General features: G+C 40.4%; 2 protein-coding genes and 1 long non-coding RNA gene across 7 annotated transcripts in view; 1 reads left to right on the top strand and 2 right to left on the bottom strand.

Annotated features, from left to right (window-relative positions):
• tegt (testis enhanced gene transcript (BAX inhibitor 1)) overlaps nucleotides 1-9344 on the bottom strand; it is a 23924-nt gene extending 14580 nt beyond the window's left edge. For 2 of the 5 annotated variants that reach the window (XM_021569018.2, XM_021569019.2), the window contains exons 1-3: nucleotides 9177-9333; nucleotides 4526-4624; nucleotides 3981-4089 (exon numbers count right to left, since the gene is read on the bottom strand). In XM_021569018.2, the coding sequence (XP_021424693.1) occupies nucleotides 3981-4089; nucleotides 4526-4581 (165 nt within the window). In that variant the 5' untranslated portion in view covers nucleotides 4582-4624; nucleotides 9177-9333. The other 3 variants (XM_036950257.1, XM_036950258.1, XM_036950259.1) reach the window with 3 other exon arrangements.
• Nucleotides 6665-20912, top strand: LOC118940479. Its single transcript, XR_005037022.1, has 3 exons — nucleotides 6665-6709; nucleotides 20323-20479; nucleotides 20778-20912. It is a non-coding gene; the product is annotated as an uncharacterized LOC118940479 (long non-coding RNA).
• The window catches only part of LOC110494190 (advillin), a 29275-nt gene continuing 18959 nt past the window's right edge, over nucleotides 10597-20912 (bottom strand). The window contains exons 14-20 of the mRNA XM_036950256.1: nucleotides 20308-20487; nucleotides 19979-20130; nucleotides 19613-19757; nucleotides 19287-19475; nucleotides 19050-19118; nucleotides 11158-11268; nucleotides 10597-10887 (exon numbers count right to left, since the gene is read on the bottom strand). Of these exons, the coding sequence (XP_036806151.1) occupies nucleotides 10774-10887; nucleotides 11158-11268; nucleotides 19050-19118; nucleotides 19287-19475; nucleotides 19613-19757; nucleotides 19979-20130; nucleotides 20308-20487 (960 nt within the window). The 3' untranslated portion in view covers nucleotides 10597-10773. The remainder of the gene's footprint in view (nucleotides 10888-11157; nucleotides 11269-19049; nucleotides 19119-19286; nucleotides 19476-19612; nucleotides 19758-19978; nucleotides 20131-20307; nucleotides 20488-20912) is intronic.

Raw genomic sequence — 20912 nt, 5'->3', positions numbered from 1 at the left:
CAATTGTCTTTTTTTGAAGGCAGATTAAGGAACATTTCTCATTTCAATTGCGAGCCATATTTACAGTTATCCAATCACCTCAGGCCAAATCTGACTGAATAAAAGTGTTCATTGTCATATGGGGACCTGTATCCAAGTGCATTGCTGGATAATTCTCACTACATAACCATCAACATGAAAAATAATCCTTGCCTACCCCAGTCACGCTTATTCGAGTCAATGTGAACAATGAGTCTGGTCACCTCTCTTGGCAAGGGCAAAGTGTGGTGTCATCTGTGATGTAGAGATTCTCAGAAGAGATGACAAGTGGTCATTTTTTGTGACTGGATTTGTTGTAATTCATGACCGAGAATGTTTGCTCACACACACACACACGAATAAAACAAGCATCCTTTGGATGTGCATTTTAATGTTTAGAAACTACGTTTCATTCAGTGAGTCATAGAACTGGTGTATTGTTGCCGTTTTGTACTTCTCCTTCAAAGCACTGTCCCATTGGATGTTGTTGACCTCCAATTGTGTGTCGGGTGGTGCTTTCTGTGTCGAAAGACAGGGGGCATACAAGCTCCAGCTCAGTCTCGGTGAAGTCTCGGTGAAGTCTCAGTCTCGGTGAAGTCTCAGTCTCGGTGAAGTCTCAGTCTCGGTGAAGTCTCAGTCTCGGTGAAGTCTCAGTCTCGGTGAAGTCTCAGTGAAGTCTGAGGAGCGGCAGGAAAACTCAGCATGCAGGTCGATCAAAGTGTTACTGTATGTCTGGGTGAGGCACTGCTGCCAGTGTCAGAAGACGAGCGAGAGACCGGCTGCTCATATGTTGTTCTCAAGACAAGTTTGGCCTTGAATACTTCCACATTGGAATACAGTTCATGCACAAATAACAATTTCCCTGCAGTTTCACATTTAGATTGTCCATATGCACCAACATGTCCACAACGAAAGCAAAGTCGCCCAGCCAGTCTGTCTTACAACTCGGAGAAGTCATCAGCTTTACCAACCGTATCAAGGAACATACCTACATCACCTCAGTTCCCACACACAGCTAAATACTTTCCCCAGGCTTAGCCAGCACACATTTGAATGATATAACAAGTCCTGGTGCTGTCTGTCATTGAGCAGCTGAACGAACTGACCATGGTTAAGCCCCCTTACCCGTTTAAAGTTGACAAGTTTTACACCCACTTTGACAACATTTTCCAGCTTTAACATTTTTTACACAGATCTTCCTGATGAAAAGTACAGTGAAGAAATATAAATTCCTCCGAGTTAGTAAAAGAAGAAAGCCCTATGTCTTAGCCTACTAAAAAGATTACTTTGTTTTTACAAGTTAGATTTGGTGATCCATCCGTTGTTACGTTTGTCAGTTTGCTCCACGGTAGATTAATTTTTCCCAAGTGGGCAGACACCCTGTCATATAAGTCAGAGCCCCTGGTTGTTCCCATCATTGAGTCCAACGCAAGAAGTTCTCATTTATTCCTCTGACAAAAATGTAAAGTTGAGCAGTGTCAGTACTCTCATCCAGTGCTATAGAAAAAAAAAAATCTAAGCCATCTGCTTCTTTCTTCAATTTGGAGATTAGCTCCTCACCCATCACTTCCATTCGCCTGGTGATTGTCCTAAGAGTAAAAGCCAATTCGAGACAAAGTACACCAGCAGTCTCCACCATACAGTCTTTCACAAACTCCCCTTCAGCAAAAGGCTTGCTATGCTTGGGATTTTATGTGACACTGTGTAGCTTGCCTTAGTTACAGTCTTGAGTAGAGCACCGTTTAGTAAACGTATTTTGTTGGGATTTTAAGTTTGTGGCAAGTTGAGGCCTTCCTTGCCTTTTCCTGAGAGGACAGGTGGCTAGCGTAGTTAGCATGCTTGCTTGAAAAATACAATTGAGATTATATTTCTTAAAAATAGCAACAACTTGGCATATCAGACATACCGCCTTATGTCCAATATTAGTATAAAAGTATTTTGCTGTCCATTCTTCTTTAAAAACACACAACATTCAGAGTCCACTTCTCATTTTCCCAGCACTCATTTTTCACATCAAAAGTCATCAAGCAATGAAGTGGCTATGATTATTGAGCGCATTCTGAATTCTGACTGTAGGACCAAATACAGAGCGCCCTGCCAGGCTACAGCGCCATCTATTGGAGGTTGTTTGGATATCATGGAATGAGTAATTTTAGGCCAAAAATTGGAACTCAAATATAATCTTTTTTTTATGTCTTGCGGGGCCTCCCGAGTGGCGCAGTGGTCTAAGGCACTGCATCACAGTGCTAGCTATGCCTCTAGAGATACTGCATGCACGCTGACACGTGTCTGAGGGAACCTGGCGACCAATGGTGTGGGTGGCTTCCGGGTTAAGCGGGCATTGCGTCAAGAAGCAGTGCTGCTTGGCTGGGTCGTGTTTCGGAGGACACGCGGTTCTCGACCGTCGGCTCTCCCGAGTCCGTACGGGAGTAACAGCAAAGGGACAAGACTAACTGTCAATTACATACAACAAAATTGGGGAGAAAAAGTGGTAAAGAAAACGTAATTATAATAATGTCATGCAGGTTGGATTGAAGTGCCCGGCGGGCGGGATACGGCCCGTACTTCGCCCCACCTTGGCTTAAAGGGACACACGTATGCAACAAAGACTACCCCATAGATTGTAACTTCCATCAATGTAATTGTCTGCGTCATTTCCAATCTACCCCCTAATTTTATAATATTAAAATAAAAAGATACCATGGCAAGGGACTACAAGTACTTACACCATGGCAACCCTGCCTCCCTACAAACTATGGGTATTGATCATGTTCAGACCTAAACTAGAAGGGGACTGCTAACCCAAAGGGAAAGTTTGGGGATTTAGAAACTACAGCCCACTAAGTACACTGGTTTAAAAGAAAGACATGGATTTTTCACAGTTCCTGTAGGGTCTTAGTGGTCCATTTGCTGTCATCTAGTGGACATAATGCCCTATGCTATGTTTGGACTGCGTTGGTCCATGTTAGCCATCATCTAGTGTACTATAAATGTATGGCTCTCCCATTCTCAATTTCTCCCACTCAAGGCTAGAATTACTTTGTTTTCTAGTGGTTCTAATACTTCTGACCTTGATGTGCATTTTGATAGCATATCTATTTCAATGATGAATGTATAGTGTTGTTTACTAGTTGTCCAATTCATTTTGACTAGAAGCTGTTCTGTGACCACTCCCTCTTCAATTAGGGTTGATTGGAAAATGGTTTGTTCAAAAGACAACATCGGATATTTGTACTACCTGATGAAGTCCATGCAGCCGAAACACGTCAAAGTATTTCAATCTTTGTTCCATTAAAACATGCTATACAAATAAAGGCATTTTAATTCATTATATGAAGCGTGCTTTGGTTCTCTTTTCTTTTTGATAGATTCTACCCCCAAGCCAATAGACTGCTTAAACAGCTAATTAAATGGTTACCCACTGCTGCTACTGTCTATGATATATCCTGTTGCCTAGTTACTTTAACCCTACCTATATGCACATTACTAACATAGAAAACAGTGGTGCCGATAGAGGGCTGCCTCGCTTCTAGTCCTTACAAGCATTTAGCTAAACTCGTATAACATCTGCATGTGATCAATAAAATTTGATAGCTACCTCAACAACCTCATAACCCTGCACATCGACTCAATACTGGTACTCCCTGTATATAGCCATGCGTCACTTTTTAAAAATTTTTATCTTTAAATCTACATTGTTGAAAAAGGACCAGTAGGTAAGCATTTCCCAGTCTACACCTTTTATTTACAAAGCATGTGACAAATCAAATTTGATTTGAGCCATTTGTGATTTGAGCTATTTTAATTGAAAACAATCCCAGTAAGGTAATTCATTGTTACCCAGGAATTATCTGATATTGAGATAAAATTAAAAAAATACGCTGCATTGGCCCTTTAATATTACAGCACACTAATAAAAGTGCTTCAGTTCGGATGTACTTGTTCCCACTGCCACTGCTTACCTGGAAGAGCCTGGTGACGACGTGGACGTAGGCTCCTGCTGCAGCGACAAACATGCACAGGGCCAGGCTGGAGTACACATTCTTCAGGTGCAGCTGAGTGGAGTGGGAGCTGTATTGTATAAGGAATAGATGGATAGATTTTATTTTTCTTCATTAAGTTGCAAGACATCAAGAGAAAACTATATTGACACAGATAAATTGATGCATCACTACCCTACCCCATTATAGCTAGGTTTGTAGACTGAGTGGAGTGGGAGCTAAGATAGAGGGGAGAGTTTTTAATTGTACAAGGAACAGGTTTAGCTCTACAGAAAATACACTAACAAAAAATGTCTGCCTCCTTATCAGTTAGGCCTATCTAGTCATATTCTAATTTGGTAACACATCACTGTCTGTAGCACAACCAGTTTGTGACCAGTACAGACTGCTTCTGTTCAATGAATGACTCATGATGATAATGATGATGATGATGATGATGATACAGTCATTGTGACAGTGAGTCTCCTTCCAGACATTGTGTGGAAACAGTAAACCAAGATACTTACATTTGGGAAAATTTAAAAAGGGAATCAAAATTTATACTTCGATCGAACACGTTCATCTTGTCTGGATTTGGTTGGACCCTGTCACAGGAGTAAAATTTCCTGAAACAAAACAGATATGAGATGGACATTAGACATTGCTGTTGATTAGTACAGCATGAAATAAATACAGCCTTCTTAATTTAGAAACTTGAACTAGTCTACATGTCCTGGAATGGTAGAACTGGAAACATGTGTCTGCGTCACCAGAACCAAAAGTACATTGTCACTTCCTATCTATTCTGGATCACATGCTTTGGTAGATCAAATAGATAGCTAACGTTAACTCTCTGAAAATGAACAAATGTAGCCTCCTCCACTTATGTAAGGAATGAATTGTTTTGATTAACCTAAGTTACATTGCATTCATTACTTAGGTCTTGTATGGGGGCTTTGCCAAAAAGATACCGACCCTACAGTCACGGTTATTTACATTGAGCTGCACTGGGGTAGGAACGCAGTTATGATTAAACGTGGATAACGACTGCCACTTTAGCAATTTTATTTATTTTAAATCGGCACCCAAAAATACCGATTTCTGATTGTTATGAAAACTTGAAAATCGGCTCTAATTAAAATCGGTCATTCCGATTAATCGGTCGACCTCTAATAAATAGACTATGTCCAACTCCACAAACAGAAATTACAGCCCTCCCTACCATGTCGGCTTTCCCAGTAACGAAAGGTGTTGCAACAGAGAAACAGAATTTTTATGCGCTACAGCACTCGGCGGTCCTGTTCTGTGAGCTTGTGTGGCCTACCAATTTGCAGCTGAGCTGTTGTTGCTCCTAGACATTTCCACTTCATATTAACAGCACTTAGTTTATTTAACTAGGCAAGTCAGTGAATTACAAGTTCTTATTTACAATGACGGTCTACCCCGGCCAAAACCTAACCCAGAACATGCTGGGCCAATTGTTTGCCACCCTATGGGACTCGAATCATGGCCGGTTGTGATACAGCCTGGAATTGAACCAGGGTCTGTATTAACGGCTCTAGAACTGAGATGCAGTGCCTTATGGGCTCCCGAGTGGCGCAGTAGTCTAAGTTGACCGGGGCAGTTCAAGCAGGGTAGAAATGTTGACAAACTGACTTGTTGGAAAGGTAGCATCCTATGACGGGTGCCACGTTTAACGTCACTGAGCTCTTTAGTACGGGCCATTCTATTGCCAATGTTTGTCTATGGAGATTGCATTACTGTGTGCTCAATTTTATACACTGCAGCAACAGGTGTGGCTGCAATAACCAAATCCACTAATTTGGGTGTCCATATACTTTTGGCCATGTAGTGAGATATGCTGGTGGCATGCTCCGACACAGATGCATTTCTTTATGTCAGATGGCTACGGCTTCTGCTAGGGCTAGGCGAAATGGGCAAAATAACATGTTTTTTTTTTTTTTTTACAGTATTCTATGTTTTTGATTAATAAAAGTTCTTCATTTGCTTAAGGGGTAGTGCGTGACCCTAGGGTAGCAACACATATTCCACATTTTTTCAATGGGTCTTTCTCCATTCGTATTGTTTTATACCGTTCAATTCAACTTCAACCTAAAATAATTTCCTGCATTTGCATCAATTTCTGCATTTCTTGCACTCATTTGAGATCATTTCCACGATATGTGCAAAAATACTAGGCCTTATTTTAAACCAAATGTTGCAATTGCGATTTAGAGCAAAACACTTGGGTGGACTTTTGGAAACATGGAAATAGAATGTTTATTATAATATCAATAACAGTAGGCACTTTGAATAGAGTGTTGTTTGCCATGGACTAGTTATTGTGACAGGGTAGGAACTAGAGGTCGACCGATTAATCGGAATGACCGATTAATTAGGGCCAATTTCAAGTTTTCATAATCGAAAATCTGTATTTTTGGGCGCCGATTTGCGGATTTTTAAAAATGTTATATACCTTTATTTAACTAGGCAAGTCAGTTAAGAACACATTCTTATTTTCAATGACGGCCAAGGAACAGTGGGTTAACTGCCTTGTTCAGGGGCAGAACGATCGATTTGTACCTTGTCAGCTCGGGGGATCCAATCTTGCAACCTTCAGTTAACTAGTCCAACGCAAAAACGACCTGGCTCTCTCTTGTTGCACTCCACAAGGAGACTACTGCCTGTTACACGAATGCAGTATGCCAAAGGTAAGTTTCTAGCTAGCATTAAACTTATCATAATCACTAGTTAAACTAGTAATATCATCAACCATGTGTAATTATCTAGCGTGTCCTGCGTTGCATATCTGACTGAGCATTCAAGTATCTAAGTATCTGACCGAGCGGTGGTAGGCAGAAGCAGGCACGTAAACATTTATTCAAACAGCACTTTCGTGCATTTTGCCAGCAGCTCTTCGTTGTGCGTCAAGCATTGCGCTTTTTATGACTTCAAGCCTATCAACTACCGAGATGAGGTCGGCATAACCGAAATGGCTAGCTAGCTAGTTAGCGCGCGCTAATTGTCGTTGTGTTGCTGGTTCGAGCCCAGGGAGGAGCGAGGAGAGGGACGGAAGCTATACTGTTACATTGGCAAAACTAAAGTGCCTATAAGAACATCCAATAGTCAAAGGTTAATGAAATACAAATGGTATAGAGGGAAATAGTCCTATAATAACTACCACCTAAAACTTCTTACCTGGGAATATTGAAGACTCGTGTTAAAAAGGAACCACCAGCTTTCATATGTTCTCATGTTCTGAGCAAGGAACATTAGCTTTAGCTAACGTTAGCTTTCTTACATAGCACATATTGCACTCTCTTCACCAACACTTATTATTTAAACCAAATTGAACATGTTTCATTATATACTTGAGGCTAAATTTATTTTATTGATGTATTATATTAAGTTAAAATAAGTGTTCATTCAGTATTGTTGTAATTGTCATTATTACAATTTTCTTTTAAATAGATTTTTTTTTAAATGGCCGATTAATCGGAACCAAAGTGTTGTGTTTCCTAGGGGACCCTATAATCTTTGGCTACATTAAATCTCTTTATTCATATAGGCAACATATTCATGCTTGACCTATTCCTCTCTCTGACTTAAAAGATACTGTTGCACAAACATGCTGATTTAAGCCTCCACCAGTACTGTTATCAGGCTGTATTAGCTAGCTACGTTTCCTCTGACACAGTACTTTGTAGCGAGAGAGAGAGATATGACTCAAGTAGCGGAGTAAAATATACAAATGGAAGTTAGTTACACATGGCGTATCATATTTAACAAACCAAACATTCAAATACTGTTATAGAAGGTAAAGTAAAAACCCAAACCGGTCCGTGCATAAATACCGGCATATAAACATTGAGGATCATTTGTTAATTTTGAAACATAATATTTTGTATAAAGATAAACATATTGTTAGATTATAGGAGTAACTCTAGTAGGCAAGAAACAGTCTTCCTCACCTCAAGTGGAGTCAGTTGGAGCACCGGGGCGCACTGCCTTCATATCATAGGCCTGCATTAGCTAAAGCATACTAATAGCCACGCCATACCAAATGTTTCTGAACTTTATTAGGGTAATATCAAAAAGTTGAGAAATGGTTTATTGGGAAAATGAGCAGAGGAGCGAATGTAAACCAGGGGGGAAAACTAAATACCCTACCCTGTGCCCCCCAAAAATGAAATACACGACCCACCCCAAATTATTTTTTTTTAACTTGACAACCCTCCCCCACAGTAAATGTCGATCTGTCCCTAACCATAATTGTGTTCTGACCAAGTGCAGCTCAGTTATGGGCTTCCTGAGTTTAAACCTCTATTCTGAGTCTCAAATCGTTCAGATTTACTTAGCTAGCTAGCGACAGTTGCTTAACCTAAACACACGACTACTGTAAATAGATCTAGGCCAAAATCACCCCGCCACCAGTAACTAGAAACTATTACGGCTAACTATCGGGAAATATTTAACAGCTCTGTCTAATGTGATCAAACATTATCGTAATCGCAAACGAGTTAACAATTGCCCAGTTACATCAGGCTACCTACGCAATGGATTCAACATGACAGTAACGTTAGCTACTTGTGAGAGGACAAAGTGTAACCAGGAAGCTACAGTAGGTAGCTAATTTCAGGCTACAACATATGTCATTGCCAATTTGAGTTAATCAAATCTACCTAACTAAATATTTGGGTAGTGTAACATAATGCTCCCAAACCATGATTCGGCTCGTTGAAGGGGGCGTTGTCATTATAGCCAGACATGTAACGTAACTTGATGTCGAACTATCCTAGGTAGCCAGCCAATTTGGCTAACGAAGGCCCTCTCCCCCAATCAAGCGCAACTCAATCGAATGGTGATTATACGAAACAGTGAGCGAGCTAGCTAACGTTCACTCGCTAAATTCCAATTACCAACAATAATATAAGCACAAGCCTTAAAATAAAACATTGTATCGGGACAGTTTGTTTATATTTATCGACAACAAAATGTAGTAGAAAGTCAGCCATTTAGCTAGCTAGCTTCGTTACCAGTAGCTGCCATTGACATTGCTGGCTAACGACGTTTTGCTTCTCGGTCTCCTGGCTCTTCAGTATCACGTCAAAACAACAATCTCAGGTGTCGTTTACAATTTACTGGTTGGCTGCATCAAATATACTTTAATTAACATACCTGATGTCAATATTTCCACAGCGGTCAGCAACAGATTGATTTGCAAGCTATTTCTTTCCACACTTCAGCCTTTTGATGCTGTCGTTGTTTCAAAGCGTACGTATGAAAGTTATAGGGTACGTTGTGACATCGTAGGAGCTAGATAGACACGCCCCGAATATAGTGCAACAAAAGTGCAACAGTTGCATGAATTGCATTGAATAAGCCTTTATACAGTGCCGTGAAAAAAGTATTTTCCTCCGTTCTGAATTTATTTTTTCGAAACCTAATATTAGTAAAGGGAACCTTAAGTTTACAAATAACAAAAATAAATGGTGCGTTTTTATTTATTTCATTAACAAAGTTATGCAACACCCAATTCCCCTGTGTGAAAAAGTAATTGCCCATTTACACTCAATCACTAGTTATGCCAGCTTTAGCTGCAACTGTTGCATGTGCCCCATTGTGCCTGGCAAAAACCAAACACTGCAGTACACAGTAAGAACCTTATACCAACTGTCAAGCATGGTGGTGGTAGTGTGATGGTTTGGGGTCACTTTGCTGCCTCAGGACCTGGGTGACTTGCCTTAATAGAAGGAAACATGAATTGTGCTCTGTATCAGATAATTCTACAGGAGAATGTCAGGCCATCCATCTGTGAGCTGAAGCTGAAGTGCAGCTATGTCATGCAGCAATGATCCAAAACACTCAATCAAGTCTACATGAAAATGGCTAAAAAGCAACAAATGTGAAGTTTTGGAATGGCCTAGTCAAAGTCCAGACCTAATCCCACTTGAGGTGTTGTGGCAGGACTTGAAACAAGTAGTTCATGCTTGAAAACCCACCGATGTCGCTGAATTAAAGCAGTTCTGCATGGAAGAGTGGGACAGAATTCTTCCACAGCGACGTGAGAGACTGATCAACAACTACAGGAAGGATTTAGTTGGAGTCATTACAGCTAAGGGTGGCACAACCAGTTATTGATTGTAAGGGAGCAATTACTTTTTCACACAGGGGCATTGGGTGTTGCATAACTTTGTTTATGAAATACGTATGTAATTGTTGTGTTATTTGTTCACTCAGGTTCCCTTTATCTAATATTAGGTTCTGGTTGAGGATCTGATAACATTCAGTATAAAAAAATATGCAAAAGTAGAGAAAATCAGAAAGGGGGCAAATACCTTTTCACAGCACTGTACATGCACTGTATATGAATGAGTGTTTGACTTTGACATTATTAACAACAATTTATTGAATCTGGATGGGGGGGTGTACTCTCTAACTCAGGACTTGTGCACTACAAGATGAGATACACGTAACATTTCCCATTTTTTTTATTTGTATATTAAGTCCCACCATACCATATTACATTCAACAAAACTGCAAGAGATATGGTAGTATTGTGTGGTCGGAACACAGAAGAGTCAATAGGTTGATCGTATTCAACATGGACATCTATTTACTTAATTGAGAGGCAGACATACAGTATATATATAGTATGATATAGGAACATCTTTTTTAAATGCACAATTAGGAACAGACAAGTGCAGGTTTTTTTTAGACCGACTGTCATTAGATTTAAATAATAAGACATCAATTCATCAGAGATGAATTCCCCTTAAAATAAGCCTTTGCCTTTTTTAATGCTCAGCTGCTTCCATTGAGGCAGGCTGGCAAAGTGGTCTTTAGACATTCCAAATATGGCAGTGAAGTCTGAGTCTGAGAGATGTTTCTGGAAGACAGAGGAAGGAGGAAAGAGAGAGAGACAGACAGAGAGTGAAGGAGACCATTGTTATTTTTCAAGGCAACATTCAAGTGTAAAGAATACATTTGTCAAGACACTTTATTAAAACCATCTATAATAACCCGTAACTCATAGTAGTGTATGGAGGAATCTACTTTTCACACTTCAAAAACTACTGAACAATATTGCATCTGAGTGTATCAGTGTGGCAGTACTTTGAACACTAGTCACTTCATTATAGCAGCTCAGAACACCTACCTCCTTCTGGGTGGGGTCGACACCCTCAGGCAGCTCATTGGCTAGTTTGTTGATCAAGTCCTCTGGTGGGTAAGACTGGAAGCTCTTCCTGGTCTCAACACCATTCTGCCCCTGAGAGAAAATGATTCGATTCAGGTTTGCCCGCACAAAAATATTATCACAACGGTTGTCGAGTCATTGCATAATAGTTGTGTAATCATTTTTCTTTATACAAGCTCTCTGTTGTAGCCTATCACAAAACTAGCAGTTGTATCACAACCAAAATGGGTTGTAAATGTGTTGTACGACCTTACCCACAGTCCACAAATGTCAGTTCAACGCAGTGGGGAACCATGAGTTCACGTTGTATTTGTTTTTTGATGTATTTTATGAAATTGTATATGTAGAGCTCTCATGTAAAAGAGACACTGGTCTCAATGTATACATGTTTTTTTTATCACATTTCGTTTTGATTTCTATTTCATCTTTAGAATTTGTTTTTATGATCTTCTGATTTCATTAATACTAAAGAGAAAACAATATCCAATCAGGATTTTATTTGGTGGTCCATAGGTAGAAAAATCTAGCTAGTCCAGCCAGCCATTGGCTAGGCCTTCAAAATCTGGACAGAAGTCCTCTGACATTCAAACAAAGACAGGCTAAAACTGCTTCTTTAATAGAAATCCCTGATCACACTTGTAGGCAATGTCATGGCGACATTGGCTAGCAATGCTCGTGCTCCGAACTACGCATGTGCAGCCATCAAATCAAAGGCACTCCTTCAATATAAAGTTATTTTTGACAAAATTGAAAACGTCTCAGTTTGCAATTTTCATTGGGTTGGAGCAATAACATGTTCAACTACTTAAGACATTGGCTCAATTATAGGTTGTGCTAAAATTTCGCTAAAATTAACAACTCAGGAAAAATGTTTAACTTCATTCATTGACTTCTCTAACCCCAAACCCCAGCCTGGTCTGCTTGGTCTGGTTCACAAGCGTCTCCAGAAGTCTCGCAATGTTGTGCCTCTGGGTTTAGATACTCTGTGGTTCAACTGTATCAGAGCAGAATTTTGCCAAGAGATGAGTTCAGAATGGTCTGCCATGTAGCATGCTTCTGTATATGATATGAGCTGCTCGGTACTTGTAGGTAATTCTTTCTAACGCATATATATATATATATATATATATATATATATGTTTTAAAGATATCACAAAGAACTGTAAAAGTGTTGCAAATGCTTTCCACTTTCTGGAGAACGATCATGCCTTGCTGACTCTCTGACTCTGAAAAAAATCAGACAATGAGGAAATACCTGATTTGGGTTAAAACATTTTCATTGAACCAGACATTGTAAAGTCTTCTGATGACAGTGATGGGGAGAAACAGCGATCAACAGTTTTATTACCATGGAAGAAGTTGACCGAGTTTTGAAATCAGTGGAATGCCTGGTAAAAGCAGAGTATGATAGCTAAGAATATGGAGAAAATTCTGTCTTTTGATTGCAAATATGCGGAGGGAGTATAAAAGTGAATAAAGAAGGCTGTTGTATAAAACAACTGTCTCCGGATTACATCTGCAAACTAAGGGCAACCATGGCATCCGTGACGGAGAGGGAGAAGCGTTCATCCATGTATACGGATAAGAGTCTAGCTAGCTAAATTTTCAGTTATTATATATAATTCTGTCAGAAAGTTGTTTTAATAGCAAGTTAAAGCGTACTGTTAGATAGCTAGACTATGTCAGCTGGCTGGCTCGCTAGCTAATGTTACATGTATGATCTGTGTAGTAATATTATTCTTATCTTAGAAAGACATTTGCATTGCTAGTTATAGCCTAATGTTAGCTAGCTAGCTAACATTGAACCGAGTTGGTTAGCTACCTGCATATTCATGCATGGTAGTAATGTTATGAGTTGGGATTATGGTTCATTGTTTAGCTAGCTAGCTAAACAAAAGACTCCACTATGCAAGTAACCATTTCAAGGTACCTTTTAATCCTTCTGTATTTTGTGCACGTGACAAATAAACGTAGATTTGATTTGATATAGTGTTTTGGGGCGGCAGGTAGCCTAGTGGTTAGAGCGTTGGGCCAGTAACCAAAAGGTTGCTGGATCGAATCCCCGAGGTGGCAAGGTAACAATCTGTTGTTCTGCCCCTGAAAAAGGCAGTTAAGCCACTGTTCCCTGGTAGGTCATCATTGTAAATAAGAATTTGCTATTAACTGGCTTGCCTAGTTAAATAATGGTTAAATAAAGAAATACAACCTTTTTTCTTTTTTTTTTACAAAATTTACCAAAGACGGCAATGTGAAGAACAACATGAGCTCCACCAAAGTAAAATTAGGATATAACATTAGGCCAACGTTAGGCCAATTCTCCAGTAGAATGCCCTGCTTTTATTTTGCAACAATCACAACTGTGAGCTATTTTTTGTAATTAGCTCGTCATTAACTGTAATAATTACAAAATAATTGCTAAAATGAAGACGTTGTCAGCCATGATATGGTCAGTATTTGAACTGGCTAGCCAGCTAAGTTAACGTTAGCTAGCTAACAAACTAGAAATGAACCAAAACATTGTTTAGAAAGTTGCTTCTAGTTGCCTGGTTTGCTAGATTGGCACATACTGAATTCATTTAAAAAACACCAGTTATGCTGTTTTGGACCACCAGGCTGCTGATGTCATGCAGCCTGTCGTTTTTGTGTTTATACTTTTTCATAACAACAACAGCAAGTTTGATGTCGGAAGACAGTAGAATGTTCATGATGTCACTGCGAAAACTGTCTACTAGTATAAATCAGTATTTAGACTTGAAATCTTTGATTTTTAGTACACTACCATACTCAGTCTGTTTAGCACATGGCCTCACTTGTGAATCCTTAAAGATATGGGAGGGCAAAGGCTTAAGAGGGTGTGAACGTTGATGAATGGGTGTAGACAAAGAAGAGCTCTCCAGTAGGTGTATCAAAACATTCAAGGGCCATTTTTTCAAAAGTGGGGTTACAAGTTTATTCACTTTTGAAGCAGAATTACTTTCCTATTGTTCCTCAACTGTAGTGTATGATGCACCATTTTCTAGCTCTGAGTCTGTACTTTTATCCAATGTTTAAAAAAATACAATTTAAAATGTTGCGACATAAGACCAAATCGAGCCGGTCGGTCCCAAATGGGGTCACGGGAGAATTTACAAAATCCTGAAGAAAGAATATATACAGTACCAGTCAAAAGTTTGAACACACCTACTCATTCAAGGGTTTTTCTTTATTTGTACTATTTCTACATTGTATAATAATAGTGAAGACATCAAAACTATGAAATAACAAATGGAATCATGTAGTAACCAAAAAACTGTTAAACAAATCAAAATACATTTTATATTTGAGATTCGTAGCCACCCTTTGCCTTGATGACAGTTTTGCACACTCTTGGAATGCATTTAAATTAACAGGTGTGCCTTGTTAAAAGTACATTTTTTTGCACGCCCAATTTTTCAGTTTTTGATTTGTTAAAAAAGTTTGAAACATCCAATAAATGTCGTTCCACTTCATGATTGTGTCCCACTTGTTGTTGATTCTTCACAAAAAAATACAGTTTTATGTCTTTATGTTTGAAGCCTGAAATGTGGCAAAAGGTCGCAAAGTTCAAGGGGGCCGAATACTTTCGCAAGGCACTGTAGCTCCCACATGCCTTTTGATGAACGCCAAACGTGTTTGCTTATTTTATTTTTTAATCAATGTATTTCTGGCCACTCTTCCGTAAAGCCCAGCTCTGTGAAGTGTACGGCTTAAAGTGGCCCTATGGACAGATTCTCCAATCTCCGCTGTGGAGCTTTGCAGCTCCTTCAGGGTTAACTTTGGTCTCTTTGTTGCCTCTCTGGTTAATGACTGGTCCATGAGTTTTGGTGGGTGGCCCTCTCTTGGCAGGTTTGTTGTGGTGCCATATTCTTTCAATTTTTTGATAATGGATTGAATGGTGCTCCGTGGGATGTTTGAAAGTTTCTGATATTTTTTATAACCCAACCCTGATCTGTTCTTCTCCACAACTTTGTCCCTGAACTGTTTGGAGAGATCATTTATCTTCATGGTGCCGCGTGCTTGGTGGTGCCCCTTTGCTTAGTGGTGTTACAGACTCTGGGGCCTTTCAGGACAGGTGTGTACAGTTGAAGTTGGAAGTTGACATACACCTTAGCCAAATACATTTAAACTCAGTTTTTCACAATTCCTGACATTTAATCCTAGCAAACATTACCTGTATTAGGTCAGTTAGGATCACCACTTCCACAAGCTTCACACAATAAGTTGGGTGAATTTTGGCCCATTCCTCCTGACAGAGCTGGTGTAACTGAATCAGGTTTGTAGGCCTCCTTGCTCGCACACGCTTTTTCAGTTCTGCCCACAAATTTTCTATGGGATTGAGGTCAGGGCTTTGTGATGGCCACTCCAATACCTTGACTTTGTTGTCCTTAAGCCATTTTGCCACAACTTTGGAAGTATGCTTGGGGTCATTGTCCATTTGGAAGCCCCATTTGCGACCAAGCTTTAACTTCCTGACTGATGTCTTGAGATGTTTCTTCAATATATCCTCATACTTTTCCTACCTCATGATGCCATCTATTTTGTGAAGTGCACCAGACCCTCCTGCAGCAAAGCACCTCCACAACATGATGCTGCCACCCCCGTGCTTCACTTTTGGGATGGTGCTCTTTGGCTTGTATGTCACGTTCTGACCTTAGTTCTTTTGTTATGTCTTTGTTTTAGTATGGTCAGGGCGTGAGTTGGGTGGGTTGTCTATGTTCCTTTTTCTATGTTGTGTTTTGCGTTTGGCCTGGTATGGTTCTCAATCAGAGGCAGGTGTTGTTAGTTGTCTCAGATTGAGAATCATACTTAAGTAGCCTTTTCCCACTTGTGTTTCGTGGGTGAATGTTTTCTGTTTTGTGTATTCACCGTACAGGACTGTTTCGTTGCGTTCGATCTCGTTATTTAGTTTTTTTGTGTTCATGATAATAAATTATCAATATGGACACTTACCACGCTGCGCATTGGTCCTCCGATCCTTTCTACTACTCCTCCTCAGAATAGGAGGAAGACGAGCGTTACAGAATCATCCACTACCAAAGTACCAAGCATCGTGGTATCGGGCAACAGCAGAAATCTCCGGACTCCTGGACATGGGAGGGGATACTTGACGGCAAGGGACCCTGGGCACAGGCTGGGGAATATCGCCGCCCCAAGGCAGAGCTGGAGGCAGCGAAAGCCGAGAGGCGGCATTGTGAGGAGCTAGCACGGCAGCGCGGCTGGGACGAGAGGCGAGATCACGTGACAGATTATGTGACACTTAGATTGCACACAGGTGGACTTTATTTAACTAATTATGTAACTTCTGAAGGTAATTGGTTGCACCAGATCTTATTTAGGGGCTTTACAGCACGCACCACTTTTCCTTTTCACTTCACCAATTTGGACTATTTTGTGTCTGTCCATTACATGAAATCCAAATAAAAATCCATTTAAATTCCAGATTGTAAAGCAAAAAAACGCCAAGGGGGATGAATACTTTTGCAAGGCACTGTAAGAGAACTAACGGGACTGCCCCGGGGGAGAGCCCGACCGACGTGTACTATGGTGCATTAAGTTTGTTGGAACCTCTACAGCTTGCTGATATGAAATAATGATTCATTTAATATTAACTTAATGTGTCCCTGGCGATAATTTCCACGACTCTGGTAAGCCTCTGGGCAGAGGCAGTCAGCCTACAATGCTGGCATATGCCTTGTTACAATAGCCTAAGTATATAACATGAATGATACGACCGTAATAATCATAATGATACGGCCTTGGAGTACCATAAGATTAAGCCAACATAATTCGTTATTTTACATTAACCTATTTAAATGCATTGATATGGTTTAATTGATCATATTCTAGACTCATTATAGTTGCAAATACCACGCAGTTGCACCAGAGAAATGTTAACCAAACAGATATTTTTTGCAGGTACTCTGTTTCCCCACATTTATTGATAAATGAATTTCCCATCATGAAAATGTATCCCCCTTCCCCAATCAAATTCCTTCCATTGATACCACACAAAAAATACAGACAAATACAACTTTTTACTATAATCTGGCAACCCTCATAAAATCCGACATAGCACAAGTATCCCAAAGTATTAAGCGGAAACAAAAATAGAAAACAGCATTGGCATCAAAAAATAAAAAATAAAATGTAAGGCTACTATTATATGACAAGTATTTCGGTGACAACCTGGTTTATTACTAATATTGGGTTGCTAACACTTTTTAAAAATGTTTATAAATAAATGTTGGACTTAAAAAAAGGCAGTGTAGAACCCTATTACCCAAAATGCATTGCTCCAATAACGTTCGGAAGTTCCCCACCAAAATATATTTCCCTATGAATGTCGTACATTTTTTTTCTTCCACGAATTAAGCCACACAAAAACGCAAAATTCGCACGAAATCTTCTGAAATACTTTTAATACATATTTGCACAAATTGAGTGTGAGATTGTGTTGATGTCACAGACATATTTAGGAAACTGAACGAATTGAACGCAAGCATGCAGGGGAAATACAAAAGCATTCTACAGATGAGTGACCGAATCAGTTGATTCAGAGGAAATAATTCTTATTCGAGAGAGACTTTCAAAACCGAACCAAGACCTCTTCCTTCGGCTGTGCATGTTTCTAACAGAAAACATATTCTGTAAGTGTCTCACACGAGTGTTGACTGTTCACCTTCAACGCTTGGAATAAATACTCTGCCGTCTCTCCCTGAGAGATTATGTGCGCGACTTTGAGAAGCTCCGACGCCACATCTCATTAGTGGTGGGACATTATGTCAGATTAATTTGCAATTGACTGCCATAGCCCCACATTAAAGGTATATCATGGTGAGTTGAGAAGTCGATCAGAAATACTGTTATAATGTTTTTCAATTGACTGCCATAGCCCCAATTTAAAAAGTAAACATTGGCTGTTAATTACATACCTTTTTTTCACATGGTTGGGTTCGCGATAATTTGGGGTCGTGGGCCCAAAAAGTTTGTGTCTATGTGTTTGATCAAATCTGTCTCTCCTTCAGCGCCATGGAGTGCCGAGGTATTACGGTCGCTGTCCTTTCAGCACCATGAGCCATCACCTTTGATGTGACACTGTTGTTGTCGCTATTGATGATAGTGTGATAGTGGTGCTAGGTTACTATTGGTTGTATAAACAGTGTGTTTTTGTTTTGCTGGTCGCATTATTTTATGCTATTTGTCACATGTTGTGTCCATGCCGGGTTCCGGCTCTGTGTTGCCGCAGCCCAAAACGCTGCCAGGCCTATTTTATTAATTCTTAATGTCATCAAAAATAATTGCTCCTCTGGTCCGACTACAGAAGATATAACGTCGGGCGCATTAAGTGATGTTATTTTCTTTGATACAATGTATTGTAATATTTTTGGTCCCTCTGAAGGCCTAGGTCCTATAGTCACGGTTCTAGTTCTAGTTTTGATTTACATTTGGTTGAGTTGTCAACTAACGTGAATTCAATGTGAAATCAACAAAACATTTCACAATTTCATTGGATTTACTGTAGGTTAAAAGTTTGTTGAAAAATGTACGAAATGTTGATGACATTTTGCAAATTCAATGAGTTTTCCACATTGATTCAACACCATCACATTGTGTTTTTTTGTTGAAATGATGTGGGAACAACGTTGATTCAACCAGCTTTTGCCCAGTGGGAAGTGTGTATGGGGCCAATAAAATTGATGTAACCATGAGTTTGTTGGGTTGAGTTCACAGCAAGGTTAGATAAATTGATTTTCTGGATCCAGCTCATCATTGTCTCAATCCCACTCGTTATACCAAGTTTTGGTGAGTGCATAGGTAAATACAATTGTGCTTACATTTGTGATCCTTACGAGGGATGTCACCTCACCCAACTCTTTCTTCAGCTCTTCGTACGTTTTCCCACCCTAACACAAAACATGCGTGTACAGTATTATTGATGGAATATATTAACTTAAACAGTTGTGTACACTATTTGACACACACACACACACACACACACACACACACACACACACACACACACAAGCAGACCAAGAGTTAATCTGTAAGAGAAGGAGATCATTTGCACTCACACTCCATTTGGAGGGGTCCCAGGCGGTGAACCAGCCGGTGAAGGTGGGGGGTTCATACCGCTGCTTGATGAGGAGGATAGGGGTGTCAGGGTCCCGGGACCCTGGGTGGGTACGGAGGTACTCCTGACTGGTGACCACCGCTTCCTTCCTCTCCACCTCATTGGCCTCGTTCCCCACCCAGAGGAAGACCTGGACGCAACATCAAATAATTGATGACGGCCCACAAATGGGTGCTTGGCAGTGGTCTAATAGTATTATAGTCTAATGTTTGGACCTACACACTGAAGAAGGCTGTTAAACTGACATTTTAACAATACACACGGTACCTGGTCCCACGTGTCTAGCAACATGACATCATCCTCGCTGAGGTCATCCTGGGTGAACTGGGTCACCTCGGTAACGATGAAACGACCAGTTTTATTGGAGCATTCAAAGAGACGCGGCTGATGATCCAGAGCAACCTGCTGTAGTCTTTCACACACAAAACACATACAGAGAACACAAACAACTTTACATACACCACACTGTTTACTTAAAATTCATAATATCTAGCACAGTGAATCACAATCCATCAATTGTACATGGTTAAGGACGCAATCACTTAACTAACTTCGTACAGCTGCTCCCATTGACATTTTATTAGATAATAGTTGGTTGAAATACAGATTATGGCAAGGCAACTTGTGTATTACCTCTTGTTGTTGGCATAAGGGGCCTTCCCTCCAAGTAAATTCCAGAATTCAATGTGCTCCTGACCCTCTGCCATGATCTCTTCAGCAGTCGAGTGCTGTCCAATCACAGAGCTGACCTCTTTAGCCATGGCCCTCTCATCCCCACTTGATCCCTGGCCAATCAGAGAGAGACTATTAGACAGAATGTTTTACCATCTCTATATCTCTGTGTCTGTGTCCCAAAAGGCAACCTATTCCTACTTATTTTGACCATTAGACCCTGGTATCTCTAAGCTGCTATATCTGTAGTATCCACAACTTCATATACCTAATTCCCCTCCCAAAAGTACCTTGCCACACCACAGGTGAATCCCTGACTGGCTCCTCAGCAGAAATACATCGTTGGAGTTGAGCGAGGCTGCCAGGGCAGGCACCTCGATGGCTTTGGTGTTGGAGGCGTCAGAACCGCGGACCTGGAACAATCTGACTGGTGGCTCTGGGTCAGACACGCCTTTTCTGGAGGTACCGCCCTGTAGAACAGAAGATGAGGAAAGCAGTTGTCACATCCTGATCTGTTTCACCTGTCTTTGTGCTTGTCTTCCCCCACTTCAGGTGTCGCCAATCTTCCCCATTATCCCCAGTGTATATATACCTGTGTTCTCTGTTTGTCTGTTGCCAGTTTGTTTTGTTTCGTGAAACCTACCAGCGTTTTCCCCCTTGCTCATGTCTGTTCTAGTTCCTGTTTTCTATTTTTTCCCGGTTTTGACTGTTCTGCCTGTCCTGACCCTGAGCCTGCCTGCCTTCCTGTACCTTGCCACAGAACACTGGATTATTGACCCCTGGCTGCTCTGACCCTGAGACTGCCTGCCATTCTGGACCTTTTTTTTAACCCTATCTGGATTAATGACGTTGTTGACCTGTCTTTGACCTGTCTTTTTGCATGCCCATGTATTAA

Source organism: Oncorhynchus mykiss, chromosome 17 (assembly GCF_013265735.2).
Source record: "Oncorhynchus mykiss isolate Arlee chromosome 17, USDA_OmykA_1.1, whole genome shotgun sequence".
Lineage (NCBI taxonomy): Eukaryota > Metazoa > Chordata > Actinopteri > Salmoniformes > Salmonidae > Oncorhynchus > Oncorhynchus mykiss.
The sequence above is the reverse complement of the archived record's forward strand: the minus strand, read 5'-3'. Positions and strand labels throughout refer to the sequence as shown.